General features: G+C 45.9%; 1 protein-coding gene across 2 annotated transcripts in view; it reads left to right on the top strand.

The window, feature by feature from the left end:
• Uba2 (ubiquitin like modifier activating enzyme 2) overlaps positions 1-21,820 on the top strand; it is a 26,717-nt gene extending 4,897 nt beyond the window's left edge. For both annotated transcript variants that reach the window (XM_021641738.2, XM_021641747.2), the window contains 13 exons: positions 1,185-1,285; positions 3,110-3,231; positions 5,531-5,598; positions 6,681-6,802; positions 8,762-8,861; positions 9,684-9,850; positions 12,471-12,564; positions 12,673-12,785; positions 15,446-15,601; positions 16,698-16,794; positions 18,097-18,202; positions 19,783-19,919; positions 21,039-21,820. In XM_021641738.2, the coding sequence (XP_021497413.1) occupies positions 1,185-1,285; positions 3,110-3,231; positions 5,531-5,598; positions 6,681-6,802; positions 8,762-8,861; positions 9,684-9,850; positions 12,471-12,564; positions 12,673-12,785; positions 15,446-15,601; positions 16,698-16,794; positions 18,097-18,202; positions 19,783-19,919; positions 21,039-21,220 (1,565 nt within the window). In that variant the 3' untranslated portion in view covers positions 21,221-21,820. The remainder of the gene's footprint in view (positions 1-1,184; positions 1,286-3,109; positions 3,232-5,530; positions 5,599-6,680; positions 6,803-8,761; positions 8,862-9,683; positions 9,851-12,470; positions 12,565-12,672; positions 12,786-15,445; positions 15,602-16,697; positions 16,795-18,096; positions 18,203-19,782; positions 19,920-21,038) is intronic.

Genomic DNA, 21,820 nt, shown 5'->3' with positions numbered 1-21,820 from the left:
GGCTGCAATATGTCTTGACTTGTGTACAGACCTGGGCAGTGGCACCTGTGTGTCACTCAGGAGGATGACAATACCAGTGGGCAGAGCTCTGGGTGATTGTAAAGTGCTCTGGACTGAGGAGGTGAGGCAGTGAGTGCCCTGCTCCGTGTTGACAGGGTTTCCTTCAGACAACCATGTGGCTGGGATTGATGTCAGGCTCTCCTGATGAGACTGCTTCTGCCTCCCAAGGGCTAGATGAAAGGCCGCTGCGCACGCAGGTTAGCTGCCTGTTAAAGGTGATGGCCCTGCTATTACCCTAGCCTGTGCCACAAGATCCTGGACCAGATCATCCTCTGGGCGGAACAGATTTCTCTGGAAAGCCAGGCATGGTGGACATTCTTTATCCCAGTATTATGTAGCAAGCTATGGGGCAGCCGGGAACTATAGTGAAGAAGAAATTAGTGCTGCAGATTGTGATAGTAATTACTAATAGGGAAAGCCTGAAAGACCCTTGAACCTACCTCCTCTCTGTCTCCTAACCTTAAGTTTCTGTAGTGGTTCCCACGCTCCTCATCCACTGCTGTGGATTACCTGACGATAGAAATGGGTGGGCATGGTTTGCCCGACTTACCCTTGCCTTCTTAACGCTTTGATGTTTCCCCCTATTTATTTGAGTGAGTGGTGTTTTGTCTGCATGTATGTCTCTGTAACATGTGCTGGCCTAGCACTCAAAAGAGTCCAAAAGAGAAGGCCACATCCCTTAGACTGGAGTTACAGACAGTTGTAAGCCACCGTGTGGGTGCTGGGAATTGAACCCTGGGTTCTCTGAAAGAACAACCAGTGCTCTTACCTGCTGAGCTATCTCTCTAACACCACTTCTGATATTTTAGAAGGGCCTTGAGTCACGCCCAGGGCCACATGCATACCAGACAGATAGCCCCAGCACTAGGGAATCATTTCTAAAAGTCTTTTTCTAGAGTAAATTTGCACTAAAAATTCCTTAATTTTAGATTTGCTGAGTGTCCCTGTAATAACATGTCATTGGCCAATGCTGTAGCCCAGTGTTTTGGCCCTAAGTGGCAAAAGTGGTTGAGTTATGGTCACTGTAGTCACAGTGAGCATGTGCTTCATTGAAAACGAGAATTGTCATGATTGTCGTCTGAACAGTCCACAGAAGCCCTTGCTAACCACTGTTTCTCTTTCAGCTGCACGGAACCACGTGAATAGAATGTGTCTGGCAGCCGACGTGCCTCTCATTGAAAGTGGGACTGCTGGTTATCTTGGACAAGTGACCACTATCAAGAAGGTGAATACAACACCTTTTTATTTTCTATGTACTTGCTTGAGACCTAGGAAGGGAAGAAACTTTGGGTGTGTATAGTGTAAGCATGTCAGCATCCAAGGCATAGAGATTTCATGACAGATAGGACACGATGATGCTTGGGTCCCTGGGTTCATTCTGTTCTCAGCAAACCCCCATGCTCAAATAAAGCCTGGGATGTTCTAAAGGCAAGAGGAAGAGACCTTTGACTCTGTGCCACTTTGTTTCATTTAACTTAACTATTAAAATCCTTAGACCTTAGCAGTGGTGGCACATGCTTTTAATCTCAGCACTGGGAGGCAGAGGCAGTTTGAGGCCAGCCTGGTCTACAGAGTGAGTTCCAGGACAGTCAGGGCTACACAGAGAAATCCTGTCACAAAAAACTAAAAGAAACAAAGAGAGGCAAAGAAGAGAGAAAGAAAGACCAAAACTAATAGACAACAACAGAAAAACCCTTAGACTAACTGACATAACAAATTGTACAAAAATTTTTAGTTGTCGTGGGATTTTGTGTCATGTTGTAGATGACAGAGAATAGTTGAGACTTCTAAAAGTTATGGTGCCGCCTGTGAGTTCAATTCTCACAACCACACGGTAGCTCACAACCACCTATGCTGGGATATGATGCCCAGGCATAGTGTCACAGCCTTTAATCCCAGCAACTGGAAGCAGAGACAGGAGGATCTCTTCGGTTTCAAGGCCAGCCTGGTCTACATAGTGAGTTCTAATCCAGCCAGGGCTCTGTAGTGAGATCTTGTCTCTACATAAGTCAGAAGTTACTTTGGGGCAGTGAGATGGGCCTGTAGGCCCTTGCTGCCGAGCCTGAAAACCCGAGCTTCAGCCCTTGGAACCGCATGTTGGAAGGGGAAAACGGGTTTCACTAATTTCCCTCTGGTTTCCACACGAGCTGTGGTGCTCCTGTGCATGCACACACACTTATTTATAAATTCCGTAAGTCAAGTTAACTTCTGGGTTTGGGAGTCTAGTTAGCTATAGAAATGAGGTAATCCTAACTCCAGGTTAATAATATTAATTTTCATATAAAGGAATCTGGCTATACAGATTTGCAGAGAACTGAAACTTTTTGGGTGTATTTGTGAAATATTTTAAGCATTTTTAGTAAAGCTAAGAAGAGTAGATTGTGTGCACTCATTAACCTCACTTTATAAAATCTTGGGTTGTGATTGCCTTACTCTTCAGATCTGTTTTTTAGCTTCTTCAGGAAATAAACATTAAAAGCTACATTTGAAGAATTCCTTTTAGGTTCAGAAATATTTTTTTAAAAGCACTTAAAGTGGCCTGGTTTGTTTGTTATTTTTTTTTTTACTAGGGGCATCACAAATGTGGCCCATGTATGTAACTGTTAGTGTTGGAAGCTTATTCTGTGCATTCCATAGCGGCTGTTGTGTGTGTTGCTGTGTAGAATGTAGGGTTGGGGTCTGGGTGCATAACAGCTGTAGCTCTCTCATTTTCACCACTGCGACATACAACATGACTGCTTGTCGGCGGCTTCATCCAAGACATTGTGTTGGAAGATGAAGGGCACAAGAGCATTATGGAGGAAGTCCTGAATCCACCATTTAATTTATATTAAAACAGCTTTTGTGGGTTTTGATTCTTTGACTGTTACTCGAAAAACACTTTTTTATGCTTCTGTGTGAAGGCTGTGGTTGAGACATGCTGAGGTAGAAAGGGATTCATCTGATTGTTGACACATAAAGCCCAGGTACCTGAGAGAGGGAGTGTCTGCAGTTGCAGTGCCTTATAACTATGGGGGAGTAACTGCTTTCTCGCGTCCTGACTTTATAGGGTGTGACTGAGTGTTATGAATGTCATCCTAAGCCAACCCAGAGAACTTTTCCTGGCTGTACGATTCGGAACACACCTTCGGAACCTATTCATTGCATTGTTTGGGCAAAGTATTTATTTAAGTAAGTGTTAAATATTTCTGTCATATTTCAGAACTGATCATGGAAAACGAGGCCATTTTTACTTAGTCTTGAATAGGGTATGTTTACAATGTTAAATATGGTGAAGAGATAGCAGTGCTTTTCTGGGGTTCAGCTCAGACAGCATTCTTTGCATGCTATGGATGAGAGTTTGGATGTTCAGTCTGGTATTGGACGTAGGCATACAACTAAGTGTCTAAAAATTATATATTTGGAAATATGAAAACATACTTGGAAATATGAAAACATACTTATAAATAACCCATTAGTTAAACAAGAATCACAATAGAAGTTAAAAATACTTAGTGGGGCTGGGGCAAAACTCAGTGACATGGTACTTGCCTGGTGTGCCTGAGGCCCTGGTTTGGATCTCTAACTGTTCTAACTGTTCAGTAACTGTCCACAGCCAATGCTAATGACAGTGAAAAGAATCACCCCAGAACTTGTGGGATGTCTGAATATGGTGGTTAGGGGTGGAGGTCAGATTTTCTCATGTGTGTGCTCTGTGAGAGCAGAAAGTGCTCTTAACCGCTGAGCCATGTGTCCAGCCTGAGAACCAATTTAAGGCATACAAAGCACTAAAAATGGAAGCGTTATCTGTGTATTGTATGACTGTCATCAAAAGGCATGCAGTGGTTCGTAATGCCAGCTGTTGTGTGGAGAAAGACTCACTTGCAGTCAGCTGAAGTTTGTGATGCAGAATGTGTTTCTAAAATCAATAAAAGTATGGTTGGTAAAAAATGGTACATGGTGGCATACAGCAGTAATAGCCACACTTACGAGGTAGAGAGGCAGGTAGTTTTGGGTTCAAAGCCAGTCTCCCCTGCACGTACTACTTACCATGTAGCTCTAGTCCGTAATGAGACCCTGGCTACAACAGAACCTCTGAGTGCTGCAAGGTGGAGTGTGCAGCTCAGCTGGCAGGAGTACTTGCCCACATGACAGAGACCCCAGTGATGATTTTTGGCCACAAAACACATGGATAGACATGTCTCACTCAATAAGAGACCCAAGCAGGCAGGCGGTCCTCGGGGTGTGAGACATGGGCAGCTCCCATCCCACACGGCAGTGTTGGCGTTAAATAGTATGACCAGAGGGAGGCTTTCCTGTGAAGTGTTTCCAGAGCTTTGCTTTGCAATTTTGGCAGCAGTGTGTGCAGAGGTTCCCCAGAAGCAGTGCTAAGTCTTATCCCTGAGGAAAGGTGGCCACTTCTGTATCTGAGTCACTCAACTGGCTTTAGGATAACCTGGTTGATGAAGAGTCTTAGCTTAACTGTTAGTAATTATTAATATTTGACATTGATTTATCTTTAAACAGAGGTTATTCCTAAACCAGCTGTATACCCAGATCACCACACAGAGACGAGGATTTATTTAATTAACCCAGAGCGAAATGCTGGGCAATAGTTACTCCACCCTAAACCTCCAAGCCTTCATAGTTTCCTCCCATTCAGATTTCCCACATTATACTTGTGTTTAGTCATATCTTGGGTCCCATTCATCTCTCCTCATGGTTCCAAGTCCTCTCCTGCCAATCTGCTCTCTCACTCCTCCCACTCGCTTCTTTCTCCTCCACTGTGGACCAGCATGTCCCACCCTATTCTCTCCATTGCACAGCATTAAGTGTCACAATGCAATGTCAAGACTGAAACCAGATAGTGGGGCAGAGAAATCAACATGTGGGAAATGATATACATTCCACAAGAACTTTATGCCAACACTTAACATTTTAGGATTATTTTCTTTTCTATAAGAATGCAAAGTGCCACTTGGGGAGGCAGTGGCAGGTGGATCTCTTTGAGTAGGAGGACAGCCTGCTTTACAGAGTGAGTTCCAGTATAGCCACAGCTACACAGAAAAACCCTGTCTTGAAAAAAGAAACAAAAAGAATACAAAGTGCCTTATTCTCTGTAGGTTTCCTGACCTGGAATGTGGCCTTGAGAATGTGTAGCAGATGTGTCATGTTGGGAGTCTTGTAAGTGTGCCAGCATTAAAATGTTCTTCTAGAAGAGAGCATGCCTGTCTCTGCTGACACGTTTTCATATCGGGATATTTGAAATCTAGCTGATAGATGTGGATACACGTCTCAGATGTAGCTTCACCGCCATGAGCAAACAGCACAAACAGATTGCCAGATACTCCTCAAACTGGACTGTGATTCATCAGTTGTTTACTGTGTCCCTGCTAAGCATTTGGTCTATTGTAGATCCAGTATTTGTGGAACAATATTCGCATTTGTTCCAAATGCCTGTACCTAAATGTTGACTCTTCTGAAATTGCAGCCAGCTGTTTGGAGAGGAGGATGCTGATCAAGAGGTGTCTCCTGACAGAGCTGACCCTGAGGCTGCTTGTGAGTGGCTGTTGCCTTTGCTGTTTGCCTGTTTGTTTGTTTGTTTGTTTAATGTGTTATCTATTTTTTCTCTGCTAATTTGATAGTGGTACCTTAAGGAACAGCAGTGGTTGTTGTTATGTGCTAGAGATTCCATACTTAACAAAATGCCATTGCATTTTGGAAAAAAAAAATTATGTGTATGAATGTTTTCCTTGCAAGGATGTCCAGCCCCATCATCCAGTTTGGAAGGGGGGTCATTTGGTGGTAGTTTTTTGTTTGTTCCCATTCCCCTACACAGGGTTTCTCTCTGTAGCCTTGGCTGTCCTAGACTCACTTCATAGAACAGGTTGGCCTTGATCTACCTGCCTCTGCCTCCCCAAGTGCTGGATTACAGGCATGTGCCACTGCAAGTGGTTCATTGCATTTTTTGAAAATATTCGTTCAGTGTGTGCTGGTGTTTAGCCTGCATCTATGTCTGTGGGTATCAGCTCTTAGAGTTACACACAGTTGTGAGCTGCCATGTGGCTGCTGGGAATTGAACCTGAGTCCTCTGGAAGAGCAGTCAGTGCCTTTAACCACCGAGCCATCTCTCCAGCTCATTGCATTTTTAAACCTTTTAACAAAGGATTAGTTCCATTTCACTGATTAGAGACATCTCACAGATTTAATCATTAGGGCTGAGAGCAGTTCCCTGTTCTGTTTATAGGGCTGTGCTGTGAACTGTCACAGGTGTGTTCTTTAGAAACTGAGTCACAGGGCTGGAGAGATGGCTCAGGGGTTCAGAGTACTAGTTGCTCTTCCAGAGTTCCTGGATTCAGTTCCTAGCACCCATGTGTTGGCTTACAACCTCCTGAAACTCCAGTTCCGAGGGCTCTCATATCCTCTCCTGACTTCCAAGGGCCCAAGTCAGCCACTTGTTGCACATTCACACATGCAGGTCAAACCACCCTTGCATATAAAACGGCACAAAAAGACACTGATATTCATGTCGCTGTCCTGGAGCTCTGACTGTGTTGCGTACAGCTGACTTTGACGAATGACTTTTTTTCCCACGGGTGAGAACTTAATTGTCTATTGAAAATACGATGCCTGTTTTGCAGGGGAACCAGCAGAAGCTGAAGCCAGAGCCCAAGCATCTAATGAAGATGGAGACATTAAGCGTATTTCCACTAAGGAATGGGCTAAATCAACTGGATATGATCCAGTAAAACTTTTTACCAAGGTTAGGCTTGTTTCCATCTCCATCCTCCCCATCTAATCGGACTTCCCCTGCCCTCTTCTTTTAATATTTATTTAATGTGTCTGAATGTTTTGCACACAAGTATGTGTGCATCATGTATAAGGTGGTGGTTGACTCAGAAGTGAGGGTCTGATCAGAGAGAACTGGAGATATGGATGCTAGTGAGCCACCATATGGATGCTGGGAACTGAACCCCAGTCCTCTATCCTCTACAAAAGCAATAAGAGTTCTTGCTAGGCTCTCATGGCCCACGCCTTTAATCCCAGCACTTAGGAAGCAGAGATAGCAGGATCCCAGCCTGGGACAGGGTGAGGTCCAGGACAACTAGGGCTATAGAGAGAAACTCTCAAAACAAAACACCAAAGGGGGAAAATGTACTTAACCCCCTGAACCATCTCTTTAGTCTCCAGGGCTTCCACATTTTGACTCCACCTCAAAACTGCATCTCAGCTAGGTTTACTTTTTTTTCTTTTTCTTCTTCTTTTTAAACCCAATAAGAAGGGAGCATCATATGGCACGATGTTCCTGTGGAGGTCAGGAAAATTGGGGTTTTGTCCTGCCTTCACGTGGGCTCCAGATGGTTGTGTGGCGGACACTATTCCTGGGGACTAATGACAAACCGGAGTACTGTCTGCCGCATCTCCGAAGACAGCTGCATCACCAAAAGCCCTGCCTAGCATGGATGACAGCTCGGAGAGCGGGAGCCCCGGGCACAGCCTGCAGAAAGCCCTGCGGGTGTTCGTGTCTCTTCCAGCCATCCTTAGTGCTGCTGTGGATAGCCTTCAGAGCGAGGGGCCTGGTGAAGCTGGGCAGTTTCAGAGACTTCTGCAGGTTCTGGTTTACTTACATGGGCTTGAGCTTCCCTGCAGGATGAAGTATTGTATTTGGGGGGAACTGCCACACAGTTCCAAGAGATCAAACTGAGGCTTTTGCGCCATGTGTAGCAAGAACCTTTATGGGGTGAGCGTTCTCCCCATCCCCACTCTTTAAAAATGGTATATAGATAGTTTAAGTCTCATGAAGTAATCTCTTAAATTTGAACTGATTTCCTGTGTCCTGATGAAATGCTTGGTGTAGTCACACTGACTGCTTTGGGAAGAGCCAGTTGCGCCACTGATGGAAGCGGCCCTGCAGGAGGGGTGCAAGGCTCACTTCTGTACCAAGTTGGTTTTGCATCTCTTTCCTGCTCAGAGCCTCTTAGCAGTCCAGCTTACCTATTCCGAGTCACCCTTGAACTATAGCCTTTCATACTGTTGTCTGCTGAGTGTTTCTTGAGGAATCTGCAGGACAGTTGTGATTGGATACTGCTCAAGCTAGGCTCTCCCTTGTTACCTTGACTCCCTGGGAAGTTCATTACAGGAAAGAGACTAGAAACCTTAGCTCTTCTGAACAACTCCAGATGTCTGTCTGGTGTTTGTTTCTTTGTTTGTTTGTTTCAAGACAGGGTTTCTCAGTGGAGCCTTGGCTGTCCTGACTCGATCTGTAGACCAGGCTGGCCTCAAACTCACAGAGGTGTGCCACAGCACTGGGATCATTCTAGAATTTCTTTATTGTTTATAAATTTAAGATGCTCCTTAACCCAACCTCAAAATGAAAAGGACAGAAATGGAGCACAAAACCTCTAAACATTACAGAAACAGCATTGAGAGGCTGGATTGTGTTGAAGCAGAGTTCGTTACTGAGTCCTTTGTTTCCTCGAGCTTCAGACTGATCTGTGGAGTGGGTGGGGGAGGCGTAGGAAGGGATGCGTGCTCAGTAGCATTAAGGGTGCTGTTGCCCTGCCTTCTCCAAAAATCTAAGTTTTTTTCCTATAGTGCTGAAAAGTGTTACTCTACTCTGCTTACATATGCCTTTAAACCTGATATTATGGTGTAATTATAGTAAATCAGCATAATTTGATCTCTTTATCAACGTGGCCTCTATGGGGTTTGTTTATTTCAGCTCTTTAAAGATGATATTAGGTATTTGCTGACAATGGACAAGCTCTGGCGCAAGAGGAAACCTCCGGTTCCACTGGACTGGGCTGAAATACAGAGTCAAGGTAGAGGCAGCTACTCCTTCATGTACCTACCCGGAAATGATGCCAGCTAAAGAGTGAATGTGTTCGTGCATGCGAGTGGTTGGGCTGAGTATGAAGGGAAGACTTTAGATTCAGTGACTAGAGCTGCTGCCACCCTGAGACACGCCAGCCAAGTCCTGCTCGTACAAGTCTGTTTTCTTAGTATTTTTTAACCGTCGTTGATTAGGTGTCATGGTTTCGTTATTGCTGAAGGTGGTGTGGGTATATATACGAATCGGGTTGCGTGCTCTCGTAGTTATTCCTTTAATATTTATTTTAGGAACAAAACAATTCTCTTTGGCATACTGTGCCTCCTTTATAAGAACTGTGCTGCAGCTCACTGTGCTGTGCTGATTGGAGTTAAAAGGTCCCTGGAGTGACACGTAGCAGCGACAAGTGATGACATAGTGTAACGTTGGGCACAGGGGAGCATGCCTACAGCTTCTGATTGCAGGGTGTTAGCCGTGCTGGGCATAATAGGATATGTTTCTTTTTAACTGTGTGGGTGTGTGTTCACGAGTGTAAACTGTCGCCAAGGCCAGAAGAGGGCCTGGGAAGAGCAGCCAGCTCTCTTACCTGTTGGCACCTGTCCAGCCCTGCCATTATGTTCTTGAATGTCCCCAAAATACCAGGAGGCCCCATGTGGTGTTAGATGGTCCGCACCTTCAACAGTTCTCTTGCATACATGCCTGTCATGATAATAATCCAGGGCTTGCTTTCTTTGGTAAATCTTCTTGGTGCTAAGAGTTGATTCTGTTGACTAGAGCAAGGTGGTGTTTATCAGATGTTCTTGGTCCTTTTTAGGAGAAGACGCCAATGCATCCGATCAACAAAACGAGCCCCAGTTGGGTTTGAAAGACCAGCAGGTTCTGGATGTCAAGAGCTACGCAAGCCTGTTTTCAAAGAGCATTGAGACTCTGAGAGTTCACTTAGCAGAAAAGGGCGATGGAGCTGAGCTCATCTGGGATAAGGTCTGTTTTGAACTGTGTCCAACCCTTACATGTCTCACCTGTGTTGTTCCTTTGCGCTAGGAGAGGCTAACAGTTTCTTACTACATTCGAATGTTTTCATCTCCAGTTTGTTGTTGTTTGTTTGTTTGTTTGTTTGTTTTGGTTGGTTGGGTTTTCATGATAGGGTCTCTGTGTAGTCTTGGTTGTCCTAGAACTTGCTGTAAACCAGATTGTCCTCAAACTCAGAGGTTCTCCTGCCTCTGCCTCCCAGTGCTGGGGTGAAAGGTGAGCACTACCACCACCTGGCTCCAGTTGTTCTATTTGAATGTTACGTACATAAACTTAGATATTGCAAAATTTTGTTTTGGCTTCTAGTAACGTACTATGCTTTATGGCTATATTGACTAGAAAATAATTGATCCCAGTGAGGTGTTTGACTGATTTAGAAAAACGGATGTAAAGCACTCTGCTTTTGGGGGCAGCAGCTTATCTGCCTGATTTTAAAATAGAAAAAAAAAATTGCCTACACACACCCTCAGGATGGAGCCTAGGCCTTTGTTTGTGCTAGATAAGTGCTGAAACATCAGCAGCCCTTGTGCTTTACAAACAAGGTCTTACCTTGTAGCTCGGGCTGACCTTTACACTTGAAAGCATGTGCTACCACACTTGTAGCTAAGATTGCCTTTCTTTTGAAGTGACAGAGTATTTCAGAAGTCCGGGAGGGAAAAGCAAGACGAGATAGCATTGTAATCCCAGCATGTGGGAGGCTGAGGCAGATCACTGTGCTGGAGGCCATCCTACGCTGTAGAGTCGGCCTGTCTCCAGCAAATCACACACAAAAATAGCATAACGTTGTTTTGGTTTTGTTTTATCTGAGACAGGGTCTGTCATCCAAGCTGGCCTCAAACTCCCTCCATGCTGGGGGTGACTTTCATTTCTGCTCTTGCTGCCTCCCTTCCTCAAGATGCACACCAGTTTGCCTAGTTCTCATGATGCTGGAGACTGAATTCAGGGCCTCACACATGCCAGAGGGATACTCTACAAACTGAGATACATTCCCGGGAAGATGGAGTTTTTTAAAGTTGAAATCGTATTATGAGTTAATAATTAATAATAATGACATTTTAATTGCAGGTAAAATGGGTTACATGCAAAGTTGGGTTATTCTTGTAGTGACAGAGTTTTTCTGTTGGGTCTGAGGATGGGTCTGTAGCTCTTTAGTAGAGTGCCGACTGGCCCATCATGCATGGGCCCTGGGTTTGATCCCCAGCATGGGAAGATCAAGAAAGCTTTGCTATGGGTCTCAGGGTAAGGAAACTGGCCCCTTTTAGAATCCTCAGACAACTTTGTATGCACAAAGTTGAACCAGAAGACATTTAAAACAAAGCTAGTGACTTTAGTTTTTAAATTCTTCTAAACACCAGTCTCTTGGTTTATGTGATATAAATGGTAGCTTTTAAAATATTTTCTTTGTTGTTATTCTAGTGATTTGGAAAGTTTCTATAACTTCCCTAGGGCCAAATAAGGAGCTCATGGAGCTGAGCACTGCTCCCCTTGTGACTAATGTGTGCCTAATGGTGCCAGAGGCCAGTTGGTTTTGTGCTTTTAACATACGTGAGTGTTCTGCCTGCCTGTGCATGTGAAAGACATTTGTCCTTGGTGCCCACAGAGGCCAGCAGAGTTGAGCAGACCCTGGAACGAGAGTTACAGGTGGTTGTGAGCCATCCTGTGGTGTTGGCTGGCAGTTGGCGGGACCTCTAGAAAATAGGCAGTGCGTAAAGCACTGCTCTGTCTCTTCTGCCCCACGAGCCATTTCTATAAGAATAAAGCCATGGAACCAGGTGTGGGGTACACCTTTCATCCCAGCACTCGGGAGGCAGAGGCAGGCAGAACTCTTGAGTTTGAGGCCAGCCTGGTCTACAGAGTGAGTTCCAGGGCAGCCAGAACTATACAGAGACACCCTGTCCTCAAAAACAAAACAAAACAAAAAAAGAATCCCAAGTCAGCTCTAGCGGTACACACATCAAAGACCAATAGCCTGAGAGTGCCCAGCCACTTCTAGACTGCGGTGGTGGGGCTTTGTAGAGCCTGAAGCAGCTCAGTCTTGCCTGGAGTCTGTGCATGGCTAGCAGCCTCACTGCTGATGTTTTTTTAATGTGTTTATTTTTCTTTTCATGTGTATTAGTGTTGTGCTTGCACTGCATATGTGCAGTGAGTGTGTGTACAGTATTGAGTCTCCTGGAGCTATAGTTATGTTGTGTCCAGCCCGTGAATGCTGGGACCTGAGCTCCGGTCCTCGGTAAGGGCTGCAAGGGTTCTTAGTAGACCACGGGCCATCCTTCCAGTTCACAGGGTATCTGTTTAAGTAGCACTGCTGTCCCAGCAAGCATGGTGCTTCTTAGTGTTCTTGGCAGGCTTGTCTTTCCGGACCAGAGAACTAGAGGAGCCCCCGCCCCCTACACAGTCAGCCGCTGTGCTGCTCGCTGTGTGGGTCTTCATCTGTCCAAGCCTCTGCTTCAGATCAGCCCTCGTTCCGCCTGTGGGACTGCAACATTACAGATGTGTAGATGTGGCTGTTCTGAAGGTAAAGCTAGTGAAATTACTTTGATTAGACAAAGCTTGTCATTTGTGTTACTGGCAGGATGATCCCTCTGCAATGGATTTCGTCACGTCTGCTGCAAACCTCAGGATGCACATTTTCAGCATGAATATGAAGAGCAGATTTGATATAAAGTGTAAGTTGTTTGTACTTTGAGTTGTGCCATCAGCAAACATATATAGAGGGGATTTTTTGTTTCTGTGTTTTGATTACTGCTAAACACGTTTGTCTGTTTCTCTCCTAGCAATGGCGGGGAACATCATTCCTGCTATAGCTACTACTAATGCAGTGATTGCCGGCTTGATCGTGTTGGAAGGCCTAAAGATCTTATCTGGAAAAATAGACCAGTGTAGAACCGTGAGTGATCCTTTTTGGTTTTGGTTTTTGAGATAGTGTTTTACCATATAGCCCTGGCTGATCTGGAACTCACTGTGTGGACCAGGCTGCCTTGAACTCACAGGGATCCACCTGCCTCTGCCTCCTGGGCTGTGAGATTAAAAGCCTGTGCCACCACCACAGCCAGCTCTTTAAAAAGTAATTTTGTAAGAAACACATTAAACGTCCGGAGGATTGAACTCAGGGCTTCCTGTCCTAGGCAAGTGCTGCTACCACTAAACAAAGAAAGTGCCTTTGGAATTTTAAGACAAAGTCCCAGGTAGCCGAGGTTAGCCCTGATCTCACTGTGCATCTGAGGGTGACTTGAAAAGGGCCCCGGGAGTCTGCACCTCTCATCCCACCTCCAGCTTGGCTCAGCTTTTAAGTTATTTTAGGCTGCCATTTTTTTTTTAAATATACTTATTTATTATTCATACAACATTCTGCCTGTGTGTCTGCCTGCAGGCCAGAAAAGGGCACCAGATCTCACTATAGATGTTATGAGCCATGATGTGGTTGCTGGGAATTGGACTCAGTACCTCTGGAAGAACAGCCGGTGCTCTGAACCTCTCAACCCTCTCTCTAGCCCTAGGCTGTCATGTTTTTAACTTCTAAGAATTGTTTTTATAATATATTTTACAGCAAACTGAACGTTTCTTATGGCTTTCAGCTTGAGTCGCAAACAGTTGCTGGCTGTATGTAAAATATACACACGTATATTTTTTTAACTTTATTTTTTTTTTTAATGTGCATTGGTGTGCGGGTATCAGATCCCTGGAACTGGAGTTACAGGCAGATGTGAACTGCCATGTGGTGCTGTGAATTAAACCTGGATCCTTTGGAAGACCGTTCAGTCCCTTTAACTGATGAGCCATCTCTGCAGGCCCCTTGAGACTAGTTTATCTTGGATTCTGTGCTAACTTAGAGTCATAAAGTGACAATGGAGCTGGAGATGAGATGGATCATCAATTAAGAGCACTTTCTGCTCTTCTGAAGGACGCAGGTTCCATTCCCAGCACCTGCATGGCACCTTATAACTATAACTTCAGTGCCAGGGCATCTGAGATCCTCTTCTGACCCCCATGGCACCAGGCATGCCTGTGGCGCACAATAAAGTGAAATTGGGTCTCTCACCTTCCTGTGCGTTTCTGGTAGTTGTGTTAGCTCCACTGGGGTTTGCAATATTTTAAAGATTGGCCCTTCCTCATTTCATCTTGGGGGTTTGTATTTGGAGCTTTACTTCTGTGAAGAGACACCATGACCACCACAACTTTTTGTTTGTTTGTTTGTTTGTTTGTTTGTTTGTTTTATGTATACAATGTTCTGTCTGCATGTAGAGCTACACACCAGAAGAGGGCACCAGAAGTCATTATAGATGGTTGTGAGCCACGATGTGGTTGCTGGGAATTGAACTCAGAACCTCTGGAAGAGCAGACAGTGCTCTTAACCACAGTGCTCTTGACCTCTGAGCCAGCCTGACCACAGCAACTCTCATAAAGCAAAACACTTCGTTGGGGCTGTCTTGCAGTTTCAGAGGTTTAATCAGTTATCTTCATGGAACATGGTGGCCCACGGGCAGACATGGTGCTTGCTGAAAAAGAAGCTGAGAGTTCTACATCTGAATCCACAGACAGCAGGAAGAGAATGAGACACACTAGGCCTGATTTGAGCTTTTGAGACCTCAAAGCCAACCCCCCAGTGATACACCTCCTTCAAAAGGGCTACACCCCCTAAAAATGCCAGTCTCTGTGAGCCTATTGGAGTGTTTTTACCTGTATACATGCACATTCCTAGTACCTTGAGAGGTCAGAAGAGAGTGTCAGATCATTTGGAGCTGGACTTACAGGTAGTGAGATCGCTCATGACTGCTGGGATGTGAACCGAGGTCCTTTGACTGAGTAGTCAGTGGTCTTAACTGCTAGGGCATCTCTCTAGCCATTAGGAGGCTGGCTTATGTATGTATGTAAATTAGGATGGGATCAAAGGTGTGTGCTATCGCCCCCAGCTTCTCTGTTCCTTTTTAAATTTGTCTTGGTCCTTACTTTTGTTAGTTGTTTGAGTACTAGAGTGGTATCGCTGTAAGAAATATCACTCCTGACATCTGTGAAAGCATTGTTATTTCTTGCCCAAGTGGGTGTTGGTCTTGTTGACACACACAATGAGGTGCAACCCATCAGGTGATGGCTTGACCCTTACTCTTGCTAAATTTAAGTTATGTGGCAGAAGAATGTGCTGTCCCTAGGAGATGTCTCTCCATTAAGCTCAGCCTTCTCCATGGTAGCTGATCACAAAAGGGTGCAAAACCATGCCTCTTAGAGAATCAACTTCCTATGCCTATTTGACACCTGGAGAAGAATATTGAAGCCATTGGTTGTACAATAACCGAGGATTTAAAGCTGAGCGTTGGTGGCATGTGCTTTTAATCTTAGCGCTTGGGAGGCAGAGCAGAGGGGGTCCCAGTTGAAACCCAGCCTTTTCTGAGTTCAGGGCAGGATCAGGACAGCCAGGTCTATACAGTAAAAGCCTGTCTTGAAAACCCCCCAAAAATGTTTTTTTTGTTGTTGTTTTGTTTTGTTTTTAAGGTTCATCTATAAAATCGTAACTCAGTGTTTCTGACTCTTGCCTGTGTTTTCTCTCTGAAGATTTTTTTGAATAAACAGCCAAACCCAAGAAAGAAGCTCTTGGTGCCCTGTGCACTGGATCCTCCCAACACCAACTGCTACGTTTGTGCCAGTAAGCCAGAGGTGACTGTGAGGCTGAACGTCCACAAAGTGACAGTGCTCACCTTACAGGATAAGGCAAGTGCAAGGGCTGGTTCTTTTCCCCCTTTAAGGGAGCCTGGGTGGAAGTCACTCTTCCAGTGTCACTGTGACACTCTTAATTAAGATCAGCCCGGGCTGCTGGGTGAGTAGAGCTTCTCCTGCGTGCCTTCCCACCCTGGTCCCCACTGGCCTCTTCTGTCTGCACTTCCAGGACATGCATCTCATCCTAGAACGGTGCGGGCCCACTGGCTGGAGTAGGTATCACAGCAGTGTCTGCTGGTGAGCAGGAGGCAGGCCATGGGGAAGTCATATTTCTGACAAGTGACTTGTCCTTCAGGTGGCCTATGGTGAACAAATGCTTACATTTGTAATGCTAACTCCTAAGGTTGAGTCCTGTCTGTCAGAGCAGAGGCCTGGTGGTGACTCCCTTGAAGGACATGTGACTTGCTTTCCTAGCATGTAGGTGTTAGTTGAAATTGCTTTGGAGCTGAAGGACCCTGGTGTGGTGTTGACACTGTGGAGACAGAGATTCCATTTTTAGTGTTGTCGCTTAAGCTGCATTTTGGAACATAAGGGGGCATACTGTTTGAAACGGGAACGGTTAGGATCCTATTAGGCATTTCTCAGTCAAATACCTTTCGTGACAGGGTGGACTGGAGACTGAGATGAAATGGGACAGGTGTGAGGCCCAAGTTTAATGTGCAGGGGGGAGGAGAGGAGCTTCTCTCCAGCCTCTCCAGCTGTACCTGCTCCGCATCCACGGCCACCTGTGGGGCTGGGATGTGGGCAACTTCTGGTGTCCTGTTGTTGGAGGTGGGGAGATTATTAAAGGCCAGAGAAACACTCAGTGGGTTTGATAAGCCTGATGACCCAAGACCCTTGGTGGAAGGAGTGACCCAGTTCTGAAAGCATTTGTCTGGTCTGTACATGTGTGGTGTGGTACTTGTGCATATACAGTCACATACATGTAACACATACATACGACACACACACACACAGTAGTTACGTAATAAGTTTTAAAGAATAACCTGAACTCACTCCAGTGTAAAAATAAACCTGTATAGAAGAATACAGGGTTTCTTAGGGCCTCTAATTGCCTACATTAGTTAATATTTAATTTCTCCACTTTTAGATAGTGAAAGAAAAGTTTGCTATGGTGGCACCAGATGTCCAAATTGAAGATGGGAAAGGAACAATCCTGATATCTTCAGAAGAGGGGGAGACAGAAGGTACTGCCCTTGCTCTGTCCTCACCTGGCCTCTCCTGAAGGAGAAGCTGGGCGCCCTTCCATTGCGCATGGTAGTGTGCTGTTGCTATCACAGTCGTGGCTCCTTGTGGGAGGCCTCCCAGGGTGGTGTCTGTCTTCCACAGTTCCGGATTTGGAGGCTTACTATTTCTGGGGTATCTTGGGGGACTTCTCAGAGACCACATGCACCAATAGAGGCTGTTTACACGTTTTAACGCTTTTTTGTTCATTTCCAAGGACACTCTGCCTGTGTCTTGAGCCGTGGTTTAGGTTGGTGGTGAGCATGCTCTCTCTTGAGGCTGTTAGCCACACTGGGAAGTGTAAAATCCTTTTTTATTCAAGAGTGGCACGGTCTTGATAGTTTCCCCCCAGTGTTCAGAATCAAATACAGAGGCGTACACCTGTTAGGCCGTCCCTGTGCCACTGAACTGCTCTCTAGCTCTAAATGATCTTGAGACTTCATGTCGGGGGGCAGGGATATAGTAAGCTCTTAGAGTGCTAGCTGGGCATGCATAAAGGCCTAGGTTCGGTCCCAGGGCTTCGTAGACGAGGCTTAGTGGTAGATAAGGCCTGAGTGGCACACCTGTTCAGTCCTCAAAAGGGGGGGAAGTGGGAGGATCAAGACAGTCAAGGCCACTCTGCCCTACAGGGCACATCTGAGGTTGAATGTTCGGGTCATATTCTGTCTGGACAACTGTTCCTACCTAGAAAGAAAAGTTTATCTGCTCTTCGTGTTGTGAGTCCAACAAAGAGTGCACTGAGGTGCTACAGAGTGTCTCAGGAGTGGGTTGTGTTAAAGTGCCCTGACTTGGTGGGGTGCAGGCTCCATCTGCTTGGGAGGTGTTTGTGCCCCTTTGTAGTCTCTCCCCTTGAGGTACTTCTGGTATCTGAGTGTGCAAGGCTGAATTCCTAACTGCCTGATAACAGTTAGGAATTCCACAACCTGTGGCACTCAGACTTTTCCCTGAGCCCTCTTGCTGTGTCTACAGGTGGCCTTTCTCACAGAGATTGTATCCCTGAGCTCTGCGTGGACAGGCTTCTTCTACATAGACTCTTTTTTTAAAGTAAAAGTGTTTTGTAGTCCAGGCCAGCCCAGAAAATAGCCTTGGCCTTTTGATCCCTAGCCACCACCTCCCAAGTCAGTCACTCTTTTGGGCACTGTGGGTCAGGGTCTGAGAATGCCTAGTCTTTGGGAACACAGTCCAGTCATAGTGGGATTGGACTTTTAAGAACTAACCTGCCTGTGTTGTGACATAACGAAGCATCTTCATTCTGTCACATCTAGCTAATAACCCCAAGAAGTTGTCTGATTTTGGAATTAGAAATGGCAGCCGGCTTCAAGCAGACGACTTCCTTCAGGACTACACTTTACTGATCAACATTCTCCATAGGTAGGAACTGTTGGCTCTGGGGTAGAAGAACCATGCTCATGGGAAAACAAGGTGAAGCCAAGGATTTGTATGTGGGCGCTCCTCTGCTCACTAGAGCTGCACAGGGCACGGTGTGCCTACCGGAAAATGCTGGGGTTCAGAAATGCAGCGATGGGTAGCAAAACAGTGTCAGGGTAAGGTTGAGGTAGCTCCGGGTAAGGGTGCTTGCAGATCTGAGTTTAGTTCCCAGCATTCCTGGGGGGAATTTTCTAAATGTCTTCATATTCTTTTTTATTTATTTGTTTGTTTGCTTGTTTGTTTGTTGTGTGTGCAATGTTCTGTCTGCATGTACACCTGCAGGCCAGAAGAGGGCACCAGATCTCATGTTAGATGGTTGTTAGCTACCATGTGGGTGCTAGGAATTGAACTCAAGACCTCTGGAAGAGCATACCTTTCTCTTAACATAAAATAATATACTTTTCAGACAAGTTTGTAAAGTTAAATTTATTTTTGTAATTCAACTATAGTAAGATCTTGCTGTTTTCTTTTGTAAGTTTTATTTCTTCTGTGTTTGTGTGTATGTGAGGGAGTGTATGTGAGTCTGTGCATACACATTCATGTGCCCATGACAGGAGGTGTGGAAGTCAGCCGACCCATGGCTGCAGCCAGCTGGCGTGGGTGTTTTATTTACATGTGTGGGGGGTCTATTTTCTCTGTATGTGTGCACTGTCCAAACAGGGCATTGGATCCCCTTGAACTTAAGTTACAAGTGATTGTGAGCCTTTATGGGTACTAAGTGTGGAGACCAGGTTCCCTGGAGGAGCAGCTAGTGAGTGCTTGTGACTGCTGAACTATCTCTCTGGCCCTCTTTAAGTATACTTTAACGTGCCCATTAGTCCTGGCAAAGTGTCACAAGAGCTTGTTATAGTGCTCTTGCTTGGTGTTCAAAGTGTTGGTAGGACTATAAATTCTACAACTTTACATAATGGACTCAAAGCTAGATGCCAGTAGTGTGCAATCTCTGGCCTCATCAGGATACCGTCTGGGTATCAGTGGCAGGCTGGGTTTACTTGTGAAAGGGCGGGGGGCTCCAGGGTCTGAAGCAGCAGCACAGTTGGGATGTGGCTTTGTGCCTGTCTTTCTTGTCCTGTGGTTTAGCCTTCAGAACAGAGCCACCTTTGAAAATGTGAGCCCTCTGTCCACCTTGACAAATAAACTTTGATGCCCATTTTGGAACTCGTGTGGGAGGAAAGGGTTGCCAATAAAGGTGGGGAAACTCAGAAAGCACATAACCCTGTCCCAAAACACCAAGGTGCGCTCACAAATGGAGTGAAGAAAATTTGGACATAGCGGCCTAAGAAAGGCCTTCACAGAGTTGCTGGGCTACAGTGTTTCTGCCTCAGTTTCCATGTTACCAATACATGAAGAAAATTCAGCCTTCACCGTTGGAATTAGAGAAGCTCTGCTCTGGAATTTTCACAAGTGTTCTGAAAATCAGACCTTGAGGTGTTACAGTGCGTGCTCTGAATGTGAGGCCGTCTCTGCTCCTTTACTCTGGGCCCAGAGTGGTCTCTGGTTTACAGCCTGCCTTTCTCTTACAGCGAAGAGCTAGGAAAGGATGTTGAATTTGAGGTTGTTGGTGATGCCCCGGAAAAAGTGGGGCCCAAACAAGCTGAAGATGCTGCTAAAAGCATTACCAATGGCAGTGACGACGGAGCCCAGCCCTCCACCTCCACAGGTGAGTCACCTCCAAGCCACAGGACTTAGGACAGGCTTCTGCTTTGATGACACAGATATAAATGCTAGTGCTGAGTTGCTTTGCAATTGATTGAATAATAGAGCTTTGAGTTCCATGATCCATGGAGACCTTTACAACTGGGAGGTACTCAGAGAGGGAGTGGGACATTTCTGAATTGGCCCAGTTGGGTTCACAGCAAACTGGGTTCCATTCCTGGTCCCTGGTCTGGTTTGCCTTAGGCTGCTGGTTTCCTGTTTTATTTGGAAGTTACAAATCATGCCTCTGGCTCTTTGAGGGGTCCTTGCAAGGTGGGTGTGGCTTCCAGGAAGGCAGAGTGCCTAAGCAAAGCCCCCCTGAGAATGTTCCTGGGGCTCCTGCTCCTGGGTACCTCTCAGATCCCGTCCTCGCTGCTTTGTGGTTGGGCCGGTGTCCCTCCCTCCCCTCCCCTGACTTGACCGTTTGTCTTTTGTCCTCTGGGCTGCAGCATCCTGGGACTTAGGGGTGAACTGCGGCCTATAGAATTGGCCCCCTTGCGCTGACCTGCTCTTCCTCTCCCCAACTGGTAGTGTTGTAGAGACACACTGTCTTTGGAAATAGGGTTAAAGAGCACAAGTGTGAGGCTCTCCCAAGTTTGAAACCTGGCCACACTGGCTGCAGGGAGTCCCTCTGTCCCTCCGTCTTCTGTCTGAAGTGGGATAGTAACACTGTCTTCTTCGTAGGGTGATTAGATGAGTGCACAGTGCTCACAGCAGTCCCTGGCGGCTGTAAGTGGCTTGTTGCTGTTGCTGCTCTTTCTCTGTTAGGGCCCCGCCCCTCTTCTCAGTGGGGACTCTCACAGGAGGCATGATGGTGGGTTTGAATTGTGTGCTGGTCACGATTTTTTTTTGTTTTGCTTGGAGGAAAAGAAAAAAAAAAGGATTTTCCCTGGGTCAGTTCAGTTCCCCAGTAACACCCTTCTCTTACAAGTAGACATGCTTGTTCCACCGAACACTGGAGATGTTTCCTGAGGGTGGCCAGTGAGGGTGGCTTCGATTCAGAGTGAGCTTTCTGTTGCGTGAGGCCTGGGTGAGCCGCTAGTATCTCCCACACTTCATTCTTTGCATTGTTTTCTGAAATAAGCACAAGAGCAAGATGATGTGCTCATAGTTGACTCAGACGAAGAAGGCCCTTCAGACAGTGCTGACGGCAGTGAGGACGAGAGAGGCCGCAAGCGGAAACTGGAAGAGAACGAGGCTGCCGGGGCCAAGAGGCCCCGCTTGGAGCAGACGGAAGATCTGGATGACGTCATAGCTTTAGACTGAGCAGACTCCTGGCCTTGATCTGGTTGGAACCAAAGGGGAAGCGCAGGGTGGGATGGCTTTGTGGTTCCGCCCCTGTGAAGGCGTTCATTTGCGAAGACCGTTAGAGACTGCATTGCTGTACTGAAATAGGGATAGTGTCTGAGACCCTTTGAGCGGAGCCAGGCGGCCAGGGGGGACTGAGGGGCGCGTGCATGTCGCCTTCCCTGTAAATAGCCTTAGCTATCATTTCCTAGTGGGAAGCACTGTGGGGTAGGAACGCTGAGACCTGGTTATAAATATTATGCCTTTATTTTTGGCTAGAGAAGAGTTATTTTTAGCCTAGATCTAACCATTTTCATACTCTGACCTGAAAGATTCACGAAGTGTCAAGTGCTATGCATTGAAACTTGTTTTTTAAATGTTACCTGGCACTGTGTATATTAATGTAAAACAATGTTAATTTACTCGAACTTTCAGTTTGTACTGCCTGGTATGTCTGTGTAAGAAGCCAATTTTTGTGTATTTGTTACAGTTTCAGGTTATTTATATTTGATGTTTTGTAAACTCAAACAGCAAATATACTGTACTTATGGACCAAATAAATGGCACCCTGCATACTTA

Source organism: Meriones unguiculatus, chromosome 14 (genome assembly GCF_030254825.1).
Source record: "Meriones unguiculatus strain TT.TT164.6M chromosome 14, Bangor_MerUng_6.1, whole genome shotgun sequence".
NCBI lineage: Eukaryota > Metazoa > Chordata > Mammalia > Rodentia > Muridae > Meriones > Meriones unguiculatus.
Note: the sequence above shows the minus strand (reverse complement) of the source record. Positions and strands in the feature narration are given on the sequence as shown.